General features: G+C 46.8%; 2 protein-coding genes across 3 annotated transcripts in view; both read right to left on the reverse strand.

Annotated features, from left to right (window-relative positions):
- The window catches only part of tomm7 (translocase of outer mitochondrial membrane 7 homolog (yeast)), a 38,948-nt gene extending 25,967 nt beyond the window's left edge, over nt 1-12,981 (reverse strand). The window contains exon 1 of one of the 2 annotated variants that reach the window (XR_011947790.1): nt 12,802-12,981. Coding sequence is in view for 1 of the 2 variants with exons in the window: in XM_072509221.1 (XP_072365322.1) it covers nt 12,802-12,904 (103 nt within the window). In the remaining variant the exon portion in view is untranslated. The remainder of the gene's footprint in view (nt 1-12,801) is intronic. The other variant, XM_072509221.1, reaches the window with a different exon arrangement.
- A 10,093-nt stretch (nt 12,982-23,074) lies between these two features.
- The window catches only part of LOC140425763 (ferroportin), a 55,176-nt gene continuing 52,873 nt past the window's right edge, over nt 23,075-25,377 (reverse strand). Inside the window, exon 6 of the mRNA XM_072510202.1 lies at nt 23,075-23,569. Coding sequence (XP_072366303.1) covers nt 23,217-23,569 — 353 coding nt within the window. The 3' untranslated portion in view covers nt 23,075-23,216. The remainder of the gene's footprint in view (nt 23,570-25,377) is intronic.

A 25,377-nucleotide genomic window follows, 5' to 3' on the forward strand; every position in this document is an offset into this window, starting at 1 on the left:
TTGGATTTCGGCGGGAGCGGTGCGCAAGTGATTTCTGGGAGGTAAGTTTCTCCTTTAAAAACTTACCTTCACAGGAGCAGGCCTTGAGATTTCGGCGGGAGCGGTGCGCAAGTGATTTCTGGGAGGTAAGTTTCTCCTTTAAAAACACTTACCTTCACAGGAGCAGGCCTTGGGACTTCGGTGGGAGCGGTGCGCAAGTGATTTCTGGGAGGTAAGTTTCTCCTTTAAAAACACTTACCTAGTCCCGTTTCTGTTCTTCTTTTCTGTTTTTTTTTAATATAAGGCGGGAACCGGAAGTTCGACTTCTGGGAAGGCCCCCCCCCCGGCCAAACAATAAATTCTGGTGGAGAGGAAACCCGAGACACTACACGTGTAGTGTCTCCCACCCACCCTCCTCCTCTAACCTAATAATAAGATCCATTGGTGTGAGGTAAGTGCCATATTATATTATTATTAATAGCATATTATATTATTAGCATTGCGCAGGTCAAGGAGACACAGCCTGAGTGAGAGATACAGACAGTGAGAATTTGGTAGTTTGGTGCAGTGAGGTAACCAGGAAAGGTAAGTGGTTAATCTAAGTGTGCTGTTTTTCAGTTAAAAGTGCAGTGTAGATTAGTGTCTGATTGGCTGAAGCTGCCCCCACCATAAACTTAAATTAAACTAATTAATTAGTGATGGCTGGTTAGGTGATGTGCTTGAGCTGCTTGGTGTGGGAGCTGGCAGATCCCATTGCAAGCTGCAGTGACCACATCTGCAGTAAGTGTTGGCTGCTCGAAGAGCTCCGGCTCAGAGTTGATGAGCTGGAGTCTGAGCTTCAAATACTGAGGCACATCCGGGAGGGGGAGACTTACCTGGACACTGTGTTTCAGGAGGCAGTCACACCTGTCAGAGTAAGTAGTTTAAATCCTGCCAGTGGCCAGGGACAGCAGGTTGTGACTGCAAGTCAGGCAGGTAAAGGGAACCAGCAGTCAGGAACTCAGGAGCCTCAGCCCTTGACACTGTCCAACAGGTATGAGGCACTTGCTCCCTGTGTGGATGGCGAACAGGGTTGCAGGAAGGATGAGTCAGCTGACCAAGGCACCATGGTTCAGCAGGCCATTCAAGGGGAGGGAGTAAATAGGCAAGTTGTAGTTGTAGGGGATTCTATTATCAGGGGGATAGATAGTATCCTTTGTGAGCAGGATAAAGAGTCCCACATAGTATGTTGCCTGCCCGGTGCTAGAGTGCGGGACATCTCTGACTGGCTTGAAAGGATACTGGAGAGGGAGGGGGAGGATCCAGTTGTTGTGGTCCATGTCGGTACCAACAACATAGGCAAGTCTAGGAAAGAGGACCTGTTTAGAGATTATAAAGAGCTAGGATTCAAATTTAAAAACAGGTCCTCAAGGGTCATAATCTCCGGATTACTGCCCGAGCCACGTACAAATTGGCATAGGGAGGCAAGAATAAGGGAAGTTAACACGTGGCTGAAAGAGTGGTGTGGGAATGAGGGGTTCCTTTTCATGGGACACTGGCATCAGTTTTGGGACAGGGGGGACCTATACCGTTGGGATGGTCTCCACCTGAACCGAGCTGGGACCAGTGTTCTGGCGAAAAGAGTAAATAGGGTGGTCAATAGGACTTTAAACTACAGATTGGGGGGGGGGGGGGGGGGGGGGGGGGGGAGGGAAAGTCAGGGAACCAAGAGGTGAAGTAATCAGCGGGGAGCGTAGCTGCTTAGGAATACAAAAAAACACGAACAGACAAAACTCAAGAGTGGTTACGATTGTCCCCATCCCACAAAATATGACACAGTGTATGGAAAGGCTCAGTAAACCAAGGTCCACCACACTAAGAAAACAAAAAGGGACGGTCAATAGAGAATTAAAGGTGCTATATTTAAATGCGCGCAGTGTACGGAACAAGGTAGATGAGCTTGTGGCCCAGATTGTGACTGGCAGGTATGATGTGGTAGGCATCACAGAGACATGGTTGCAGGGCGTTCAGGACTGGCATTTAAACATCCAGGGATTCACAACCTATCGAAAAGACAGAGAGGTGGGCAGAGGGGGCGGGGATGCCTTGTTAATTAGGAATTAAATTAAATCAATAGCACTAAACGACATAGGGTCAGATGATGTGGAGTCTGTGTGGGTAGAGTTGAGGAACCACAAAGGCAAAAAACCCATAATGGGAGTTATGTACAGGCCTCCTAACAGTGGTCAGGACCGGGGGCACAAAATGCACCACAAAATAGAAAGTGCATGTCAGAAAGGCAAGGTCACAGTGATCATGGGGGACTTCAATATGCAGGTGGACTGGGTAAATAATGCTGCCAGTGGACCCAAGGAAAGGGAATTCATTGAATATTTACAGGAGGGCTTTTTGGAACAGCTTGTGATGGAGCCCACGAGGGAACAGGCCATTCTGGACTTAGTGTTATGTAATGAGCCAGACTTGATTAAAGATCTTAAAGTAAGGGAGCACTTAGGAGGCAGTGATCATAATATGGTCAAATTCAATCTCCAATTTGAAAGAAAGAAGGTAGAATCAGATGTAAAGGTGTTACAGTTAAATAAAGGTAACTACAGGGGCATGAGGGAGGAACTGTTGAAAATCGACTGGGAGCAGAGCCTAGTGGGAAAAACAGTAGAACAGCAATGGCAGGAGTTTTTGGGAGTAATTGAGGACACAGTACAGAGGTTCATCCCAAAGAAAAGAAAGGTTATCAGAGGGGGGATTAGGCAGCCATGGCTGACAAAGGAAGTTAGAGAATGCATCAAAGCAAAAGAGAAAGCCTATAATGCGGCAAAGAGTAGTGTGAAGTCAGAAGATTGGGAAGGTTACAAAAACAAACAGAGGATAACAAAGAGAGAAATAAGGAAAGAGAGGATCAAATTTGAAGGTAGGCTAGCCAGTAACATTAGGAATGATAGTAAAAGTTTCTTTAAATACATTAAAAACAAACGGGAGGCAAAAGTTGACATTGGGCTGCTCCAAAATGACACTGGTAATTTTGTGATGGGAGACAAGAAAATAGCTGAGGAACTGAATAAGTACTTTGCGTCAGTCTTCACAGTAGAAGACATGAGTAATATCCCAACAATTCCGGAGAGTCAGGGGGCAGAGCCATCACAAAGGAGAAAGTGCTAGAGAAACTAAGAGGTCTAAAAATTGATAAATCCCCGGGCCCAGATGGGCTACATCCTTGAGTTCTAAAGGAGATAGCTGAAGAAATAGTGGAGGCGTTAGTTATGATCTTTCAAAAGTCACTGGAGTCTGAGAAAGTCCCAGAGGATTGGAAAATCGCTGTTGTAACCCCCCTGTTCAAGAAGGGAACAAGGAAAAAGATGGAAAAGTATAGGCCAATTAGCCTAACCTCGGTTGTTGGCAAGATTCTAGAATCCATTGTTAAGGATGAGATTTCTAAATTCTTGGAAGTGCAGGGTCGGATTAGGACAAGTCAGCATGGATTTAGTAAGGGGAGGCCGTGCCTGACAAACCTGTTAGAGTTCTTTGAAGAGATAACAAATAGGTTAGGCCAAGGAGAGCCAATGGATGTTATCTATCTTGACTTCCAAAAGGCCTTTGATAAGGTGCCTCACAGGAGACTGCTGAGTAAAATAAGGGCCCATGGTATTCGAGGCAAGGTACTAACATGGATTGACGATTGGCTGTCAGGCAGAAGGCAGAGAGTTGGGATTAAAGGTTCTTTTTCGGAATGGCAACCGGTGACGAGTGGTGTCCCGCAGGGTTCAGTGTTGGGGCCACAGCTGTTCTCCTTATATATTAACGATTTAGATGACGGGACTGGGGGCATTTTGGCTAAGTTTGCCGATGATACAAAGATAGGTGGAGGGGCAGGTAGTATGGAGGAGGTGGGGAGGCTGCAGAAAGATTTAGACAGTTTAGGAGAGTGGTCCAAGAAATGGCTGATGAAATTCAACGTGGGCAAGTGCGAGGTCTTGCACGTTGAATAAAATAATAGAGGCATGGACTATTGTCTAAACGGTGACAAAATTCATAATGCTGAAGTGCAAAGGGACTTAGGAGTCCTAGTCCAGGATTCTCTAAAGGTAAACTTGCAGGTTGAGTCCATAATTAAGAAAGCAAATGCAATGTTGTCATTCATCTCAAGAGGCTTGGAATATAAAAGTAGGGATGTACTTCTGAAGCTTTATAAAGCATTAGTTAGGCCCCATTTAGAATACTGTGAACAATTTTCGGCCCCACACCTCAGGAAGGACATACTGGCACTGGAGCGGGTCCAGCAGAGATTCACACGGATGATCCCAGGAATGATAGGCCTAACATACGATGAACGTCTGAGGATCCTGGGATTATATTCATTGGAGTTTAGGAGGTTGAGGGGAGATCTAATAGAAACTTACAAGATAATGAATGGCTTAGATAGGGTGTATGTAGGGAAGTTGTTTCCATTAGTAGGGGAGACTAGGACCCGGGGGCACAGCCTTAGAATAAAAGGGAGTCACTTTAGAACAGAGATGAGGAGAAATTTCTTCAGCCAGAGAGTGGTGGGTCTGTGGAATTCATTGCCACAGAGGGCGGTGGAGGCCGGGACGTTGAGTATCTTTAAGACAGAAGTTGATAAATTCTTGATTTCTCGAGGAATTAAGGGTTATGGAGAGAGAGCGGGTAAATGGAGTTGAAATCAGCCATGATTGAATGGTGGAGTGGACTCGATGGGCCGAATGGCCTTACTTCCACTCCTATGTCTTATGGCTCACCGTGAACATCTCAAAGGCAATTAGAGATGGGCAAGGAATACTGGCCTCATCTCTGATGCTCACATTCCATTAATGAAAACAAAAGACTCACATCTATCACTTCTCAGAAATTGCGTAAATAAAACAGAATGACCCCCTCAGAACATCTCACTTCCTCTATTGGAACATGGTAAGTCTCTGTCAGTGACTAAGCGATGGGTCATGTGTCAATGAGATGCGTAATTCTGGGAGTAGAAGAACATGCGTAACCCAAATCCTGTTTAAAGTTTATTGTCTCGGTACCCTGGAAGCCAAATCTGTTTTGTTGTAAACTCCTCCTAAAGCATTCATATAGTACATATTTTAGTAGTTACTGCATACCCTTCGATGAAGTTTCTCAACATACTTTAGGAATCCAAACTACAAAACGCAAAACAATGATACAATTAAACAAAACAGGATACTCCAATAAGGCACTATAAATTACAAAGTATTACAAACTTATAGTCCAATAAGGTGATATCCTCCAAACAATCTAATTGCAACACATGCGTTTAAAACATCTCATTGCCTCAGAATGGGACCATCCTCTACAAAATTACTATGGTCCAAACGCACTTGCATAGAAACATACAAAACAACCAGAAGTAGGCCATTCAGCCCCTCCAGCTTGTTCCATCATTAAATAAGATCATGCTAAGGGAGAGGGTAGAGCTGCCGAGGGGGATTGAATTCAAGTATCTGCAGGTTAGGGACTTTGTGTGAAAGTTCTGGAAGGGGTTCCCTAGATTACCGGAATACCACCCTGCTGAAGCGACTGCTGCTTCCGGAAGTGAAAGGAGAGGGAAGAATTGGCTGAGGGAGCAGGGAGGCGAGCAAGTGGTGAAGATCAAGGAGAAATGGGAAGCGGAGTTGGGAATGGAGATCAATTGGGGAGTATGGAGTGAGGCACTGTGTAGGGTAAACAGGACCTCCTCTTGTGCAAGGATGAGCCTGATACAGTTTAAGGTGGTGCACAGGGTGCATATGACTCAGGCGAGAATGAGTGGGTTCTTTCAGGGGGTAGCAGATGAGTGTGAGAGGTGTGGGCGGGGGCCAGCGAATCACATGCACATGTTTTAGGGTTGCGGAAAATTGGGAAGATTCCGGGTGGCAGTGTTCGCAGTCTTAGCCAGGGTAGTGGAGGAGGTGGAGGATCCGGACCCTTTGGTGGCGATATTTGGGGTTTCAGAGAAGCCGGAGCTCAGGGAGAGGAGGAAGGCCGATATCTTGACCTTCGCTTCTCTGATTGCACGGCGGCGAATTTTGCTGGAGTGGCAGTGGGCATCGCCACCAGAGGTAGCGGCTTGGTTGGGTGACCTGCCCGACTTCCTGCGATATGAGAAGATAAAGTATGAGTTAAGGGGCTCTTCAGGGGGGTTTGAGGAAAGGTGGAGGATGTTTGTGACCGTGTTTGAGGGGCTGTTCATTGCGAGGGAGGGGCGGTGAAAAAGGGGAAAGATCTGTACAGACTGTATAGTTGATTGTTGGGAAGTATGTTTCCCGGGGTGTTTATTCGCTGTAACCGGTTTTGATACACGTTTGTAATAAAATACATTTTTTTTAAATTAAATAAGATCATGGCTAATCTCTTTGTGTTTCAGATTCCACATTCCCATCTACCCCGATGATCTTTGACTCCCTTGCCCAACAAGAATCTATCTTTGTGCAGGTTAGGTGGATTGGCCATGCTAAATTGCCCTTAGTGTCCAAAATCGCCCTTAGTGTTGGGTGGGGTTACTGGGTTATGGGGATAGGGTGGGGGTGTGGGCTTGGGTAGGGTGCTCTTTCCAAGAGCCGGTGCAGACTCGATGGGCCGAATGGCCTCCTTCTGTACTGTAAATTCTATATGATTCTTCTACCTTGGCTTTAAAAACATTCAATGACCGCACCTCAACTGAGGCAGCTAATTCCAAAGTCGCACAACCCTCAAAAAATTCTCCTCATCTCTGTCCTAAAAGGTGACCCCTAATTTTAAAACAGTGCCCCCTAGTTCTGGACTCACCCACAAGAGGAAGCACCATCATTTCCACATCGTCAATTATGTTCAGGATCTTATAAGCTTCAAGTCACCCCTTACTCTTCTAAACTCCAATGGAAACAAGCCCAGTCCATCCAACCTATCCACTAAGACATTCCAGGTGCCCCTTAACCGTGTCCACATCCATTTGCCAACACAAATCCCACAAGTGGCAAATGTGCCAGGACATCGAGCTTTTCTTTACATGCTTTCATCTATTTTCTACATTTTCGAAGAAAACTGTATTGTGGTTTGAGAGAGGAGAATGAATTTTTTTTTTAAAAAAGGACAGTAATCTGATGCCAAAGGACAGCACTGCTGCCTCACGGTGCCGAGGACCCGGTTCGATCCCGATCCCGGGTCAGTGTGTGGAGTTTGCACATTCTCCCCATGTCTGCGTGGGTCTCACCCCCACAACCTAAAAAGATTCGGGCAGCACCGTAGCACAAGTGGATAGCACTGTGGCGTCACAGCGCCAGGGTCCCAGGTTCGATTCCCCGCTGGGTCACTGCCTGCGGAGTTTGCACGTTCTCGCCGTGGCTGCGTGGGTTTCCTCCAGGTGCTCAGGTTTCCTCCCACAGTCCAAAGGTGTGCAGGTTAGGTGGATTGCCCATGATAAATTGCCCTTAGTGACCAAAAAAAAAGGTTAGAAGGGGTTATTGGGTTATGGGGATAGGGTGAAAGCGAGGTCTTAAGTGGGTCGGTGCAGACTCGATGGGCCGAATGGCCTCCTTCTCACTGTATGTTCTATGTGCAGGGTAGGTGGATTGTCCACACTAAATTGCCCCTAAGTTGGAAAAAAAGAATTGGGTACTCTAAATTATAAAAGGACATCTGATGCTAAATAGGTCCCAGTCCAAGATTTTTTTTTTGGCAAGTTCGAGTTTTACTGTTCAAGGTACATATTATCCACAAGCAAATTTTTAATCCGTCAAGCTATCCCCAGTGCAAAACTGTTAAACGACGTGGAAACAAGACGACAGACCCCAAATGGATTCAGGCAGCTTTGGCTGGAGCACAGAGCTGTACTGGATCGTAAATTTACCTGATCAAGAATCAGGAGTATGGCGAGAGGCCAGCTGAAGACAACATTAAGGAAAACAACATTCACAACAGCATCTTCATACATAGACCAAAGCTGGAAGCAATAGAAGTTAGCCAGTAATTAGAGGTTAATTCAAAGAAGTAGGCTTTATAGGCATTAGAGCGGGTGCAGAAAGATTAATGAGAATGGTTCCAGGGATGTGGAACTTCAGTTATAGATTGAAAAGTATCGGCTGTTTTCCTTGGATAAGTAAGATTGAGAGGAGATTTGATAGAGGTATTCAAAACCATGAGGGGGTTGGACAAAGTAGGTAGAGATAAACTGTTCCCAATGGTGAAAGGATGGAGAACCAAAGGGCACAATTGGTAAAAGAAGCAATGGTGGCATGAAGAAAAACATTTTCATACAGATCTGGAATAAAAAGATAAAGTCGCCATAGTTCCAGGTGACCATCGGCTGCTTTCCTCTTTGAGCGGGAGAGCTGACTGGTGATGATTTAACCTGAGGATCACATTCACGAATAACCTCAGACGGTATGGGAATTGAACCCGCACTGTTGGCCTCATTCTGCATCATGAACCAGCTGTCCAGCCAACTGAGCTGAACTGATCTGGAATACACTGCTCAAGAGTGTGGTGGAAGCAGGGCCATAAAGTAATTGAATCATTATATGAAAAGGAAAAAATTGCAGGGCGACGAGGAAAAAGGCAGAGGAATGGCACTGTGCGGGTGCTAGCACAGACAGCGTGGAGCGAATGGCCTCCTTTTGTGCTGTTACGATTCTATGAAATTTAGCGACGTACAATTTTTGCAAGGATTCTCCCGATCTCCTGCTAGTCATTTATGTAATTTCTCCAGAGTTTTCGTTGATGTTATCGTGGAAATTCTACTCCTGTAAGTTCAGGTGTAACAAAAAAACATTTTAGACAGTCACGATGGAAGAAGAAGAAACAAAATGCAATAAAAGTTAATTTTACACTTATAAAGTGAAGGCTACACGAAATGCATTCAACCAGATTTTACCCAGACTCCCAAAGAGGTTTTTGCAACCAATTCGAGCACCCTCTACAGGGGAAGCAATTGTACATCTCCTCAAAGAGCCAGACTGAAAAAGAATTGCCAGAGTCTGAACCAGTTAGAATAGTGAATTTGGTCTCAAATTAGACATCGAAAGCGAAATAAAGAGAAAGTAAAATTGATTTGAGAAATAAAATATGCAGAAAGATTTTTAAAAGTTATTTCTTCGGAAAATCTCCATACACATTAAAAATCCCAAGAAATGCAACTCCAGATTTATAAATTGTAATTTTCAGTTTCAGAGCTTCTTTGGCAGTAATTACGATTTATCATACCACTAAAAATTCACTCACATCAAAATGGACAATATAGTCTTTTTCTGGTCTGTTTATTGGGAATCTATGATGCTAGGACAGCAACTTCATTCTGTTTTGTGTGTTTCAATGGTGGATCTCTGTGAGAGATCAGTATAGCCCAGCTTTCGGAGGAGTAGGCCAGCTTTGAGCAGCAGCATCACAATTGCCGCACTTTACCTCGACACGCAGCATCCAATTTACACTTTTAGTAACTGACAGCATGATTACTGTTACTTCTACAGCAAAATCCAACTCATATTGATACATTTTCCATGGTGATTTCATAGAATCCCTATAGTACAAAAGCTATTCGGCCCATCAAGTCCGAAGGAGCACCCCACCCAGGTCCATGCCCCCACCCTATTCCCGTAACCCACCTAACCTTTTTTTTGGAGCACATCTTTGGACTGTGGGAGGAAACCGGAGAATCCGTAGGAAACCCACGCAGACACGGGGAGAACATGCAAACTCTACACAGTCACCCAAGGCTGAATTGAACACGGTCCCTGGCACTGTAAGGCAGCAGAGCCAACCACTAACCTGTCCCATAATATACAAAATACTTTTTTAAAAATATATTTTTATTAGGGTATTTGCAAGTTTTTATAATAATAACAGTGACATAAACAGGTACAATAAACATTTCCACCCCATCCCAATCTTCACACACCCCAACCATAAAACAATCCGCCGCCCCCCTCCCCCGCCTGGAATACTGCATCTGCTGACATTTTAATTTTCCCCGAGAAAGTCGACGAACGGCTGCCACCTCCGGGTGAACCCGACCATTGACCCTCTTAAGGCAAACTTTATTTTCTCGAGACTGAGAAACCCAGCCATGTCACTAACCCAGGTCTCTGCACTTGGGGGCTTTGAGTCCCTCCACATTAATAAGATTTGTCTCCGGGCTACCAGGGATGCAAAGGCCAAGACGTCGGCCTCTTTCGCCCCCTGAACTCCCGGCTCTCCCGACACTCCAAAGATTGCCACCTCCGGACTTGTCACCACCCATATTTTGAGTACCGTGGACATTGCCTTAGCGAAACCCTGCCAAAACCCTCCAAGCTTCGGGCATGCCCAGAACATGTGGACATGATTTGCTGGGCTTCCCTCGAACACCTGTCCTCTACCCCCAAAAACTTGCACATCCGGGCCACCGTCACGTGTGCCCGGTGGACTACCTTAAATTGTATCAGGCTAAGCCTGGCACATGATGAGGATGTATTAATCCTGTTTAGGGCATCTGCCCACAGACCCGCCTCTATCTTTCCTCCGAGCTCGTCTTCCCACTTGCCCTTAAGCTCCTTCACCGGAGTTTCCTCCGATTCCAAAAGCCAAAAGTTCCTGATAAATATCTGATACCCTTCCCTCTCCCACCAGGTACTGGAGACTACTCTGTCCTGTATCCCCCGTGGCGGCAGCAGCAGGAAGGCAGGAACCTGCCTTCTCAAGAAGTCTCGCCCCTGCAGATACCTAAACCCATTCCCTGCTGGCAATTCAAATTTATCCTCCAAGGCTTTCAAGCTGGGGAAGCTCCCATCTATAAATAGATCCCCCATCGTCCTAATTCCTGCCCGTTGCCATCTCTGGAACCCACCATCCAGTCTACCCGGTACAAACCAATGATTATTATAAATCGGGGTCCAAACCGATGCTCCCTCCACTCTCTTATATCTCCTCCACTGCCCCCAGATTCTCAGAGCCGCCACCACCACCGGACTTGTGGAGTATCGGGCCGGCGAGAACAGGAGAGGTGCCGTTATCAATGCTCCCAAACTTGTGTCTTTACATGACGCCGCCTCTATCCGCTCCCACACCGACCCCTCCCCACTACCAACTTCCTAATTATGGCTATATTAGCCGCCCAGTAGTAATTGCAAAAGTTCGGCCTTGCCAACCCACCCTCCCCCTGACTGCGCTCCAGCAACACTTTCTTCACTCGCGGGGTTTTACCTGCCCACACAAAGCCCGAAATAACATTATTTACCCGCTTGAAAAAGGCCCTCGAGGATGAAGATGGTGAGGCACTGAAAGACAAACAGGAATCTAGGGAGGACCATCAGTTTCACGGTCTGCACCCTCCCCACCAGTGATAGCGGGAGCATGTCCCATCTCTTAGTCCTCTTTCATTTGTTCTGCGAGCCAGGATAGGTTTAACTTGTGCAGTGCCTCCCATTCCGGGGCCACCTGGCTTCCCAGATATCGAAAGCTCCTTCCTACCATTCTAAGCGGCAGCTCTCCCAGTCTCTAATATATAAAATACTTGTGCTAAAATAAAATAAGTTTTGCAGGCCAGGCCAAGTAACCTGTCAACATTATATACTTGTTAAATGTGCATTTAATAATAATAAGAATCTTTATTGTCACAAGTAGGCTAACATTAACACTGCAATGAAGTTACTGTGAAAAGCCCCCAGTCGTCACACTCCTGCGCCTGTTCGTGTACACCGAGGGAGAATTCAGAATGTCCAATCCACCTAACCTGCATGTCTTTGGAGTGTGGGAGGAAACCGGAACACCCGGAGGAAACCCACGCAGACACAGGGAGAACGTGCAGACTCCGCACAGACAGTGACCCAAGCAGGAATGGGACTTGGTACCCTGGCACTGTGAAACAACAGTGCGAACCACTGTGCCACCACACCAAGCACCCCCCCCCACCCCCACCCCCCACCCCAACACCACCCCCCCCCCACCCCCCACCCCAACACCACGGATTTTGTTACACTATTTATGCAAGTTAAAGAAACATAGCTTTTCAGATAACTTTGCAAAAATTCTTAATTTTCTTAAGCATTAAAGATTACATTAACTTGTATTCGTAAAGCTTCTTTAAAGTAGAAGTAAATCCCAAGGTGCTCCACAGACGTGTGATCAGGAAAATGCCAGCAGTATGCAAAGGCAGTAGTCATTTGGTGGTACAGAATTTGAGATTTGCGGAAAAATTACATTCTTATCTTACACATTTACAATTCGGTATCCAACTGTCTTCTGAGTGCAAGACAAAAATCTTCAACAATGCGTTTTTTTCAAGCGATAAGGAAGCAAATACTAAACAGGGCGATGCAAAGCTTGGTCAAAGTGGTAGCTTTTAAGTGAAGGGGGAAATGGAGAGGGAAAGGATTGGAAAGAGTCTTCCAGAGTACAGGGCCTTGATGGCTGAACACACAGCTGCTGAGGGCTGGGTGAAAGGAGAGAGAATGCCAGAGTCGGAGATATAGTGAGGGTATTGCAGGTTAGAGGGAGAGACGTGGGTGAGTCCACAAATGTTTCTTTTAATAGATGAATTTTAAATTGGGAGATACTGGGATGCCAGAGCCAGTTTGATAGGACAGCAATGATAGGTGACATGGACAATGCAGATAAGATATGGACTGAGGAGTTTTGGATAAGTTGCCAAGACATGGAATATTAAAATAGCCCCTTGTACAAATGAAAAAGGCAAGGACAAGAGTTTCAGGAGCAGATGTGAAGGGGCAGCAGATCTTTGTGAAGGATGGGGTCTGGGGATGGGAACTCAATCCAGGGCTCAGACGATGCCTGACTGTGGACAAGGTGAATTCACGAGCATAGTACCCAACCCGCCTCCCTCCCGCTCCCATCGCCCAGACTGACCCAGGTACAGGATGGTCGGGATGAATCCCCAGCGGATGGCGAACTGTCCACAGCGGAACACCTGCTGCAACCGCTGTTTCGTCTCTTTACTCATTTTGACCATCTTTGTCCGGATCACTCTGCACACCGCCGGCACCAAGAAATTCGTCACCGGAAAGAGAATCACACCGGAAACGGGCCGCCGCCGCCGCCGCCGCCTCCTCAGGGTCACAGCGCCACCTCGAGCCCGTCACAGCGCCACCTAGAGCGCTGGAGACACTGCTGCCTCCACCTGGGAGTCACAGCGCCATCTAGAACCCTGGAGGCACTGCTGCCTCCACCTGGGAGTCACAGCGCCACCTAGAACCCTGGAGGCACTGCTGCCTCCACCTGGGGGTCACACCGCCACCTCGAGCTATGGAGACACTGCCTCCCCCACCTCGGGGTCACCCCGCCACCTACTGTCCAGGCGAGGGTTGATGCAAAAAGGGATATACGGAGTCAAAACCATTCTACTTCTCACCTGTTTCCGCTCCCCATCAGTCAATGCTCTGCAGAGTGGTCGATTGTTACGAAGTAATATGAGGGAGAATTCGACCTTGGGAGCACTGAGGGGGAGAGGGATGCTGGTGACCTTGAAGAGCAGGGGCGACAGGAGAGTGGGAGCAGGTTGTTAAGCAGAGTTTAAACATGAGGGGGTGGAGAGGAGGGGTTTGAGACCACAAGAACAGCAAGCGAGGGAGTGGGGTGCGATTAAAATCAACTGAAACTTACATAGTATCTTGTTTGCTCACAATATTACCATCTATTTGCTGGCTGACACATTTGCAATCCTATTGGAATCATTCAAGGCTCCCAGGATCAGCCTCCCACAGGCTGTCCCACAAACATGGTGCAAAAGTTGTTCTTTAGCGGGACAGTCAAAATAGACATAGATAAAGAACATACAGTGCAGAAGGAGGCCATTCGGCCCATCGAGCCTGCACCGACCCATTTAAGCCCTCACTTTCACCCTACTCCCGTAACCCAATAACCCCTCCTAACCTTTTTTGGTCACTAAGGGCAATTTACCACCTAAAATGGAGGACAGTCCTGTAAAATAGGGGACAGTTAGTCACCTTGGTGCCCAAAATGCTGCCATTACTCCAATGCCCAAGTTTACCCCTACACAAGTGTAAATGTATTTTTTTGGTAGGGCCCTCATGGGCATCAGAAGTCAGCAGCCAAGAAAATCTCAGAGCAAGGATGTAAGCAGCCTGCCTCTATCTCTTCTTGTGGTAGGAAAAGGAGGAATATTACCATAATACATAGGAGCGGAAGTAAGGCCATTCGGCCCATCGAGTCCACTCCACCATTCAATCATGGCTGAATATTGTTATTGCACAAAGATACAGAGGAGTGTACGATAAAATGTAATGTTCTTAATTTTATGTTCACTCACATGAATTTGTTTTGCATCACGTTTCTATCTAGCCCATTCTTCATTACTTTTTAAAAAATATATATTTATTAAAGTTTTTTAACAAAACAATTTTTTCCCCTTACAAACAATAACCCCCCCCCCCCCCTCCCCCCGTAACAAAATAACACAAAATCGCCCTGAGCAAGATATATACATGGTAAGATGATATATTTACATAGCTTTATACACTGGCTCTCGCCCATTCGTGCCAGTTTCCCCCACCCTCCATGTTATCCCCCGCTCATCCGTCCCCTCAAACAATCCCTCGTTCCCCCCTCCCCTCCTCCCCCCCTCCCCCCAGGGTTGCTGCTGCTGCTGACCGACCTTCCTCTAACGCTCTGCGAGGTAGTCTAGGAACGGTTGCCACCGCCTGTAGAACCCCTGCGCAGACCCCTTTAAGGCAAACTTAATCCTCTCCAACTTTATGAACCCAGCCATGTCGTTTGTCCAGGCCTCCACGCTAGGGGGCTTCGCCTCCTTCCACATTAGCAAGATCCTTCGCCAGGCTACCAGGGACGCAAAGGCCAGAATGCCGGCCTCTTTCGCCTCCTGCACTCCCGGCTCGTCCACTACTCCAAATATTGCTAGCCCCCAGCTTGGCTTGACCCGGACTTTCGTCACCTGAGATATTGCTCCCGCCACTCCTCTCCAGAACCCCTCCAGTGCCGGACATGTCCAGAACATGTGGACATGGTTCGCCGGGCTCCCTGAACATCTTCCGCATCTGTCCTCTACCCCAAAGAACCTACTCAACCTCGCTCCCGTCAGGTGCGCTCTGTGAACCACCTTAAATTGTATCAGGCTGAGCCTGGCACATGAGGAGGAGGAATTAACCCTACCCAGGGCGTCAGCCCACAAACCTTCCTTGATCTCCTCTTCCCATTTACCCTTCAACTCTTCTGCTAGCGCTTCCCCCTCTTCTTTCATCTCTTGGTGTACTGCCGAAACCTTGCCCTCCCCGACCCATACACCCGAGATCACCCTGTCTTGAATTTCTTGTGTCGGGAGCAGCGGGAATTCCCTGACCTGTCGCCTCACAAAAGCCCTCAACTGCATATATCTGAATGCATTTCCCGGGGGTAGCTCAAACTTCTCCTCCAGTGCCCCTAGGCTCGCAAATGTCCCGTCGATGAACAGGTCCCCCATTCTTCTAATCCCCGCCCGATGCCAGTCCTGGAACCCCCCGTCCATCTTCCCCGGGACAAACCGGTGGTTACCCCTGATCGGGGACCACACCGAGGCTCCCACTGCACCCCTGTGCCATCTCCACTGGCCCCAGATCCTTAACGTTGCCGCCACCACCGGGCTCGTGGTATACTTTGATGGCGAGAGCGGCAGCGGTGTCGTCACCAGCGCCCCCAAGCTCGTTCCTTTGCAGGACGCCATCTCCATCCTCTCCCATGCCGCCCCCTCTCCCTCCATAACCCACTTACGGATCATCGCCACGTTTGCTGCCCAGTAGTAGTTCCCTAGGTTTGGCAGCGCCAACCCTCCTCGGTCCCTACTGCGTTCCAGGAACCCTCTCCTTACCCTCGGGCTCTTGTTCGCCCACACAAACCCCATAATACTCCTACCTACTCTCTTGAAAAAGCCCTTGGTAATCACGATGGGGAGGCACTGGAACACAAACAAAAACCTCGGAAGGACCACCATTTTGACCGACTGCACTCTACCCGCCAACGAGAGCGGCAACATGTCCCATCTTTTGAAGTCTACCTCCATTTGGTCCACCAACCTCGTCAGATTCAATTTGTGTAGGGCCCCCCAGCTCCTGGCTATCTGGATCCCTAGATACCGAAAACTCCCCTCCGCCCTCCTCAACGGTAGGTCCCCTATCCCTCTTTCTTGGTCCCCTGCCTGTAGTACAAAAAGCTTGCTCTTCCCTACATTGAGCTTATAGCCCGAGAACTCCCCAAACTCCCTCAAAGTCTGCATGACCTCCACCATCCCCTCCATTGGGTCCGCCACATACAGCAGCAGGTCGTCCGCGTATAGTAACACCCGATGCTCTTCTCCCCCGCGGACATTTTCTGTTCTCATTTAGGATTGATTGAGCTTGTAAGAGAGGTTCTGGAAGAGAGTGCTTAAACCAGCTCCTGGCTGTGCTTGATGTCTGACCAGAACTGAGACACGCAGGTAAGCTCTATTTTGTGTCTCAGTTCTGGTCAGACATCAAGCACAGCCAGGAGCTGGTTTAAGCACTCTCTTCCTATCAGCTCTGTAAAAGTTCAAATCTCTGACTGAACGCCTCATTAATAAGGACAACTTTGTATTTCCCCTCCTCCCCAGAACAATCCAAAGTAGATCTAAGCATTACATTCCTTCTTCAGGTCAAAACCCTGCCGCTGCACAGTACCATGGCCATTCTAGAGACCATGACTGGTGCATAGTGAAGGGTGCATCCGTCTGTCTAGGTACCTAAAGTGCATTTTTGGTATGCCAATGGCTTGTTCAACAATACATCTGGTTGGGCAGTTCTCATACATTGCAGTGCTGTTGGGATTCACTGATCCGATTCATGTCATCTGCCAAGTTTGAAGTGGCAGTCTGATGGCCTCAGGGAACTAGGACTTATGTAGAATAAAAGTTTTGTGACAGCTTCCCAGGAATCCAGCACATACACCTGACGAAATAACTTGTGGTTAAAAAATCAGCCACACTTTTATTGAGTGGAAATCCTTGAGGTTGACAAATAATTCGGGTTGATCCATGGATTGAAGTGGGTTTGGGCAGTCGGTGAACCATAGAATCTCTACAGTACAGAAGCAGGCCATCTGGCCCATCAGGTCTGCTCCAACCCTCTGAAAGAGAACCCTACCCACACTCACGCCCTATCCTCGTAACCTCTCCTAACCTGCACATCTTTGGACGTTAAAGGGAAATTTAGCATGGCCAATCCACCTAACCTGCACATCTTTCGATTGTGGGAGGAAACCCACACAGACACGGGGAGAAAGTGCAAAACTCCACTTAGTCACCCAAGGCTGGAATTGATCCTGGAGCTCTGAGGTAGTAGTGCTAACCATTGTGCCAATTGCGGTTGATGTCACATGCATGGGGCGGGATTCTCTGGTCTTGGGGCTAAGTGTTGACGCCGACGTAAACGCTGGAGCGTTTTACGACGGCGTCAACAGGCCCCTAGGATCAGCGATCCTGCGCCGCACAGAAGACCAGCACGGCACTGGAGAGCCTCATGCTGCTTCAGCTGCCGATACGGGCGTCAGAACGGGCACTGCAGGTCCGCGCATGCGCACTATGGCCAGCGCGAGTTCGCGCATGCGCGTGGGTTGCCTTCTCCGCGCTGGCCCCGACGCTACATGGCGCAACGTGGCGGAGAGCTACAGGGGCCCGGCACAGAGGACCCATAGGCCCCCACCAGGATAACATAGAACATAGAACAATACAGCGCAGTACAGGCCCTTCGGCCCACGATGTTGCACCGAAACAAAAGCCATCTAACCTACACTATACCATTATCATCCATATGTTTATCCAATAAACTTTTAAATGCCCCCAATGTTGGCGAGTTCACTACTGTAGCAGGTAGGGCATTCCACGGCCTCACTACTCTTTGCGTAAAGAACCTACCTCTGACCTCTGTCCTATATCTATTACCCCTCAGTTTAAAGTTATGTCCCCTCGTGCCAGCCATTTCCATCCGCGGGAGAAGGCTCTCACTGTCCACCCTATCCAACCCCCTAATCATTTTGTATGCCTCTATTAAGTCTCCTCTTAACCTTCTTCTCTCCAACGAAAACAACCTCAAGTCCATCAGCCTTTCCTCATAAGATTTTCCCTCCATACCAGGCAACATCCTGGTAAATCTCCTCCGCACCCGCTCCAAAGCCTCCACGTCCTTCCTATAATGCGATGACCAGAACTGTACGCAATACTCCAAATGCGGCCGTACCAGAGTTCTGTACAGCTGCAACATGACCTCCTGACTCCGGAACTCAATCCCTGTACCAATAAAGGCCAACACTCCATAGGCCTTCTTCACCACCCTATCAACCTGGGTGGCAACTTTCAGGGATCTATGTACATGGACACCTAGATCCCTCTGCTCATCCACACTTTCAAGAACTTTTCCATTAGCCAAATATTCCACATTCCTGTTATTCCTTCCAAAGTGAATCACCTCACACTTCTCTACATTAAACTCCATTTTCCACCTCTCAGCCCAGCTCTGCAGCTTATCTATATCCCTCTGTAACCTGCTACTTCCTTCCACACTATCGACAACACCACCGACTTTAGTATCGTCTGCAAATTTACTCACCCACCCTTCTGCGCCTTCCTCTAGGTCATTGATAAAAATGACAAACAGCAACGGCCCCAGAACAGATCCTTGTGGTACTCCACTTGTGACTGAACTCCATTCTGAACATTTCCCATCAACCACCACCCTCTGTCTTCTTTCAGCTAGCCAATTTCTGATCCACATCTCTAAATCACCCTCAATCCCCAGCCTCCGTATTTTCTGCAATAGCCTACCGTGGGGAACCTTATCAAACGCTTTGCTGAAATCCATATACACCACATCAACTGCTCTACCCTCGTCTACCTGTTCAGTCACCTTCTCAAAGAACTAGATAAGGTTTGTGAGGCATGACCTACCCTTCACAAAGCCATGCTGACTATCCCTGATCATATTATTCCTATCTAGATGATTATAAATCTTGTCTCTTATAATCCCCTCCAAGACTTTACCCACTACAGACGTGAGGCTCACCGGTCTATAGTTGCCGGGGTTGTCTCTGCTCCCCTTTTTGAACAAAGGGACCACATTTGCTATCCTCCAGTCCTCTGGCACTATTCCTGTAGCCAATGATGACATAAAAATCAAAGCCAATGGTCCAGCAATCTCTTCCCTGGCCTCCCAGAGAATCCTAGGATAAATCCCATCAGGTCCCGGGGACTTATCTATTTTCAGCCTGTCCAGAATTGCCAACACCTCTTCCCTACGTACCTCAATGCCATCTAATCTATTTACCTGGAGCTCAGCATTCTCCTCCACAACATTATCTTTTTCCTGAGTGAATACTGACGAAAAATATTCATTTAGTATCTCGCCTATCTCTTCAGACTCTACACACAACTTCCCATCCCTGTCCTTGACTGGTCCTACTCTTTCCCTAGTCATTCGCTTATTCCTGACATACCTATAGAAGGCTTTTGGGTTTTCCTTGATCCTTCCTGCCAAATACTTCTCATGTCCCCTCCTTGCTCGTCTTAGCTCTCTCTTTAGATCCTTCCTCGCTACCTTGTAACTATCCATCGCCCCAACTGAAACTTCACACCTCATCTTCACATAGGCCTCCTTCTTCCTCTTAACAAGAGATTCCACTTCTTTGGTAAACCACGGTTCCCTCGCTCGGCACCTTCCTCCCTGCCTGACCGGTACATACTTATCAAGAACACGCAGTAGCTGATCCTTGAACAAGCTCCACTTATCCAGTGTGCCCAACACTTGCAGCCTACTTCTCCACCTTATCCCCCCCAAGTCACGTCTAATGGCATCATAATTGCCCTTCCCCCAGCTATAACTCTTGCCCTGCGGTGTATACTTATCCCTTTCCATCCTTAACGTAAACGTCACCGAATTGTGGTCACTGTCCCCAAAGTGCTCACCTACCTCCAAATCCAACACCTGGCCTGGTTCATTACCCAAAACCAAATCCAACGTGGCCTCGCCTCTTGTTGGCCTGTCAACAAACTGTGTCAGGAAACCCTCCTGCACACACTGTACAAAAAACGACCCCTCTAATGTACTCGAACTATATCTTTTCCAGTCAATATTTGGAAAGTAAGTCAGTCCACCGATCGGTAGGCCCTGATCGCGGGCCAGGCCACCGTGGAGGTCCCCCTCGGGGTCGGATCCCCCCTCTCCCCACCAGGCCACCCCCCGCAGTATGAACGCCGAGGTCCCGCTGGGTAGGACCATACGAGAACGGCGCCGCTGGGACTCGGCCTAACTCGGCGGGCACTCGTCCCATCGCGTGGGGAGAATCGCCGGGGGGCTGCGTTGACCGGAGAATCAGCGGTGTGTTATCGCGTGAATCGCCCCCCCCCCCCCCCCCCCCTGGCGATTCTCCAACCCGGCGCGGGGTCGGAGAATCCCGCCCATGGACTTCCAAAAATGTATTTGCTAAAGTGCAACATAATAGACTTGCCAGCAAAAGTGGAGCCAATCGAATAAATTTGCAAATTATGTAAAACGTATTGTGACTGTGATGAGGTTAATGATAGGTTTGAAGGCTAGTGGAGGTGGACACATGGCAGATTCATTTCAATATTTTTAGTATGAAGTGATATATTTTGGATGAAGAACAAAGAAGGGTATATAAAATACAATTCTATCAATGGTGCAGGAACAGTGAGACCTGGGAGTATATGTGCAAAATGTGACTTTGAATGCAGACAGAATCCTGGGCGTTATAAATAGAGCCATAGACTATAAAATCAAGGACATTGGGCTTGATTATGCACTGAAAGCGAGCTCTTTGCAGCCCAGTGCAAATATCGGGGCCAGCTGGCTTCCAGTTTGGCTACTTTAATTATTTTGCTGTTGGTCTTTAATTATTATGAGGCAAGAATTCTGTCCCTCACCAGGAAGAAGTCTGCCTTACACAGCTGCCTCTCGTGTTTCTTAGCTCAACCCAAATATATTCTGTCCTTGATCTCTCACGGACATCATCTCTCCTGGGCACTATAATATTCTGCTGAATCAATACTGCCACCCTTCTTACTTTCTTTCCTTCCCTATCGTTCCTCAACACCTGTATCAAGGAATATTTTGTACCCAATCTTTCTCCTTTTTGAGCCAGGTCTCCATTATTGCCACATCATCATATTCCCACACACCTACCTGTGCTCACAGCTCACTATACTTATTTGCCACACTCCATGCAGTCCCATACATGCACTGCAAACCCAAATGAAATGTTATTACAAGAACCTCTTACTCTGATCCTACCTTGATATTTTTTACTAAGACGTCTTTCTTTCTCAATTCTTTGTGAACCTCTCTAATGTGGTTCCTGTTGCCAAACCCCTGCCTAGTTAGTTTAAACCCTCCCCAACAGCACTAGCAAACTGCCTGACAAGGAGATTGGTCCTAACTCTGTTCGGGTGCAACCATTCAGCCTGGAAATGTCCCATTGCCCCCAGAACTGGCCTCAATTATGTTTTTTGGAAGAGGCTTGAAGATACACTCCTTCTGTTGCTGATAGCCAGACACACAAGGACACTACAAAACATTTAATAAAACCTACCTTGCTGGTAGCCTCTTCTGGCTCCAACTCCTGATTTCATCAGGACCTAACCTGCAAGTTTAAACAAAGACTGCTGGTTTCATACAGGTATCTAGTGTAACTGCCGGGGGGGGGGGGGGGGGGGATGTTGCTCTCTTTGGTTGTTTCTAAATATGGCGGTCAATATGGTCGCCTTCCTTAATTCTAATTACGTTTGCTTTAGAGTCGCCAGGTATCTTTCGATACCGCCACAAGGTTCAAACCCGAATACCGATCAAAGAGTCGGTACACCAGTTACTTAGTTCAAAGTCAATACTATTTATTTGCATACGCAGCAATATCTATTCATGCATGAAATACTACAGACTAAATTATCACTACTGCTAAAGCCTATACTTAGCTTCGGGCACCCACCCAGTCAGAGGAACAATGGCCGTTGTTCGGTTCTGAGGCTGCTGGGGCCGAAGTGGTAGAGGGGAACAGCTAAGGTCGTCCGTCTGGTAGTGAGTGTTGACCTTGGACTTACTTGTTTCTGGTGTAGCTGGTGGACGGGTCTCTCCGCTGTGAGAGCCGAGTCCAAGAGAGCGATTCTTTCTTGGGGCCTCCTTCTTATACCTGAAGGGGGCTTCGCGCGCTATTGGGCGGGCCTTGAACTTGGACCCAATTAATTGGACCGCATCTTGATCATCCGCATTGATCCTGACCAATGAAGGGGTGGGTGCCCTGATGGCTGGGCGTGTCCTAGGTGACCGTTGGCCTGCTTTGTTTTCTGCTTTCGGTTTGGGGAACTGGCGCCGTGAGGTCTGGGGCCAGATCGGTTACTTAAGTATCTTCCTTTGTTCCTGGAGATGGGCCAATCATATGCTAATGGGCCTACAGTTTCAGGCTCGTCTGGGAGCTGTTTCTCCAATATGCAGACAGGCTCTGTGCCTGCCTGCTTTCTTAGCATTGTCCATTTTTCTCTGCAATCTGTGCAAATGTCCATTTTGTATTGTGGAAGTGGCCATCCCAGATGGCTACAGGGTGGGAGGGGGGGGGGGGGGGGTGTCAAGAGTGAGGGGCCAATGGCTAAGTCTCCAGTTCCATTTAAAATTCCCCCGATAGATGGTACAGAATATTGTTAAAAATTAGGCACTGCTATTTTTGATTCAAAGTACCCAAAATGGCAATTTCCTTACAACTTCAAATGGAACATTGTAAGTTTTCCAGGAAGTTGGGAGTTACCCCAATTACTATTTCTTTCTGCCCCACCAACAACGCCTCTGACAGTAAATATAAAAAAACTCAGGGTTTGATAAAATTACCAGGAAAAGGCCATGTTTAACCTTTTATGTGAACTGATTAGAAGACAATACTTTTATGCAAGCATAACTAGTACTCAAAGACCGATTCATGTATCTTCCTGATAAGCTGGAACAATGAGTTTTTGATGCACCATTTGGTTTGGTTTTCCACTGACCATAAGTTAAGTTTCTTCCCTCTCTTTAGGGCGATTTATAAAGATTTAAATAATTCTTCTAGAATCTGTTGAAAATATTTTTATGCATAAACTTTTGTTACATACAGTAAAATTGTTGTATTTTTACTTCTACATGTGTGGAGGAAGTCAGGCAGAAGTTGAATATCTAAGTATTGGTGGTGTCACAATGGGGAGGTAGAAATAATTTGCATTTTCTTCTTCTTACGCAGATGCACAGTCTAGATTGGTTAATAGTGATGTCTCAGATGAGCCCTGCTTCAGTATTGTATGTATCCTGTGATGTTTGGAGGAATTCAGCTTTTTCCATTTTACTAGTAGTCCTTTTCACTTTTCTGCCTTGCTCCAAAACCACCTGGGCATTAGTTCCTTTTGCGTATACAAAATACACTGTGTGTCCAGCTATTATAAACGTAACTGAGATAATAACCAAGAGCCCAAAATGTTGAGGATTAGGAGCTGCCATAACCATAATGAAATGAAGCAGGTCCATCAAATAGTTCATTGAACTCTGTACACCATTTACAATTCCTCGTTGGGATTCTGGAATATTCTCCTGTAGAAGTTGTGTTACTGTCAGGTCAAAAGTCCATAGACCTAAAAGAGAAACACAGTTCTGTAATCATGTTTTTGGTAAACTGATTGTTATGAACTAGCAAAATAGATAGCTTGCATGATCTGATATTGTGCACTTGCTGAGTACAATAAACCACACAGTTAATCCCATGTTTAGTGTGCGGCAGTTCAACTATGTGACTCTGATCATTTCTCTTTTATTTTGTCCATGCATTCTTAGAAGACAGCTGTGAAGCAAATTATAGCAACAGGAATCATTGCCATTGGCAACCATACAGATCCTCTAAAATTCCATGATAACAAATATAATTGAAATACATCATTTAACTACTTTCATTAGCACAATCTATTTTCTGAAAAATCTGCCTGTATAGCTTCAAGTCCTGGCTAATAGAAATTGGAAGTATGCAAACGGTAGGAGGTTAGGGGTTATTCCATTGAAAATGTGTTTCTCATGGGAACCGACAAAAATATTAGTGAGAGCTGGGCTTAGAGGGGATCCCATGGCAACACCATCTATTTGGGCATACAGGGCGTCATTGAAGTTGAACGCTACTGCAAGAGTTACTAAGTTTGTAAGTTTGATTAATACAGACTCAGAAAATAGTGGTGCATCTAGCTTGCCATGATATAGTGCATATCGCATCAATGTCTATGAAATCTGTTCCAAACAAGGGAGAGATACGGGCTAATTTCTCCGTCTTCCCACTTCTCTATCGAATGTAACAAAGTGTATGTCTGAGAAGGTGTGTTTTAAGCCCCCCTTTTCAATCATCTTTATTTTTAAAAACAGACTCAAAACAGGGTTTCTTGTAAATTTAAAAATCAAAAGAAAATATATTTATGTGTCACAAAATCCAAAATGTGAAATGCAACAAACACTTACTCCACAAACACAAAGACACATATACACAAGGAAAGATGATTTCTTGAAAATTAACATGCAGCAGCTTGTCACTATAGCCGAGTGGTCAAAGATGCCAGACTCAAGGAGTGTGTTTCCTTGTCTTGTTTAACTTAGATTACTAGAAGGGTAGAACAGAAACAGGTTACTTCCTTACAGTCCTTAAAATAGTGGTTGAAAATGTTGCAGCGCTGAAGGATTCTTTCCTGGTTTCTTTAAAGAAAACAGAGGTTGGATGTTTCTAGCTTACTGTCCAAATCATAGATTGTTTGTTTTTTAAAATATTTTTATTCTCCTCCTTTTTCACATTTTCTCCCAAATTTACACCCAATAATAAACAATGATCAGTAACGAATGTAATGCCAATCCCCATATCAATAACAACAATCCCATCCTCCCACCAAACCCCAAACATTAGCCCGCATGTTGACATAAACAAATGACAAAAAGGAATCAGGAATGCCCCATAGTCACCATTAACACATACAGTCCCCTTCCACCCAACCCTCCCCCCACCCTAATTTTCAATGTGATCCAATTTTCAAAAGTGCATAATGAATAACGCCCATGAATTGTAGAACCCCTCCATCCTTCCCCTCAGCTCAAATTTGAACTTTTCAAGAGTCAAGAATTCCAGCAGGTCCCCCCGCCACGCCAGGGCACAGGGTGGAGACCTCTCCACCCTAACAGGATCTGCCTTCGGGCGATCAATGAGGCAAAGGTTACAACATCTGCCTTTGCGCCCATTTCCAACACTGGCTGGTCCGACACCCCTAATATGGCCTCCCGAGGGCCCAGGTCTAGTTTCACGTGCACCACTTTAGAGATTACCCTAAAAGCCTTCCAGTAATCCTCCAGCGCTGGACAGGACCAAAACAAATGAACATGGTTTGCGGACACTTCAGCAGAGTGGAGCTGGCAACAT

The sequence above is a fragment of the Scyliorhinus torazame genome, chromosome 6, assembly GCF_047496885.1.
Source record: "Scyliorhinus torazame isolate Kashiwa2021f chromosome 6, sScyTor2.1, whole genome shotgun sequence".
NCBI classification, from domain to species: domain Eukaryota; kingdom Metazoa; phylum Chordata; class Chondrichthyes; order Carcharhiniformes; family Scyliorhinidae; genus Scyliorhinus; species Scyliorhinus torazame.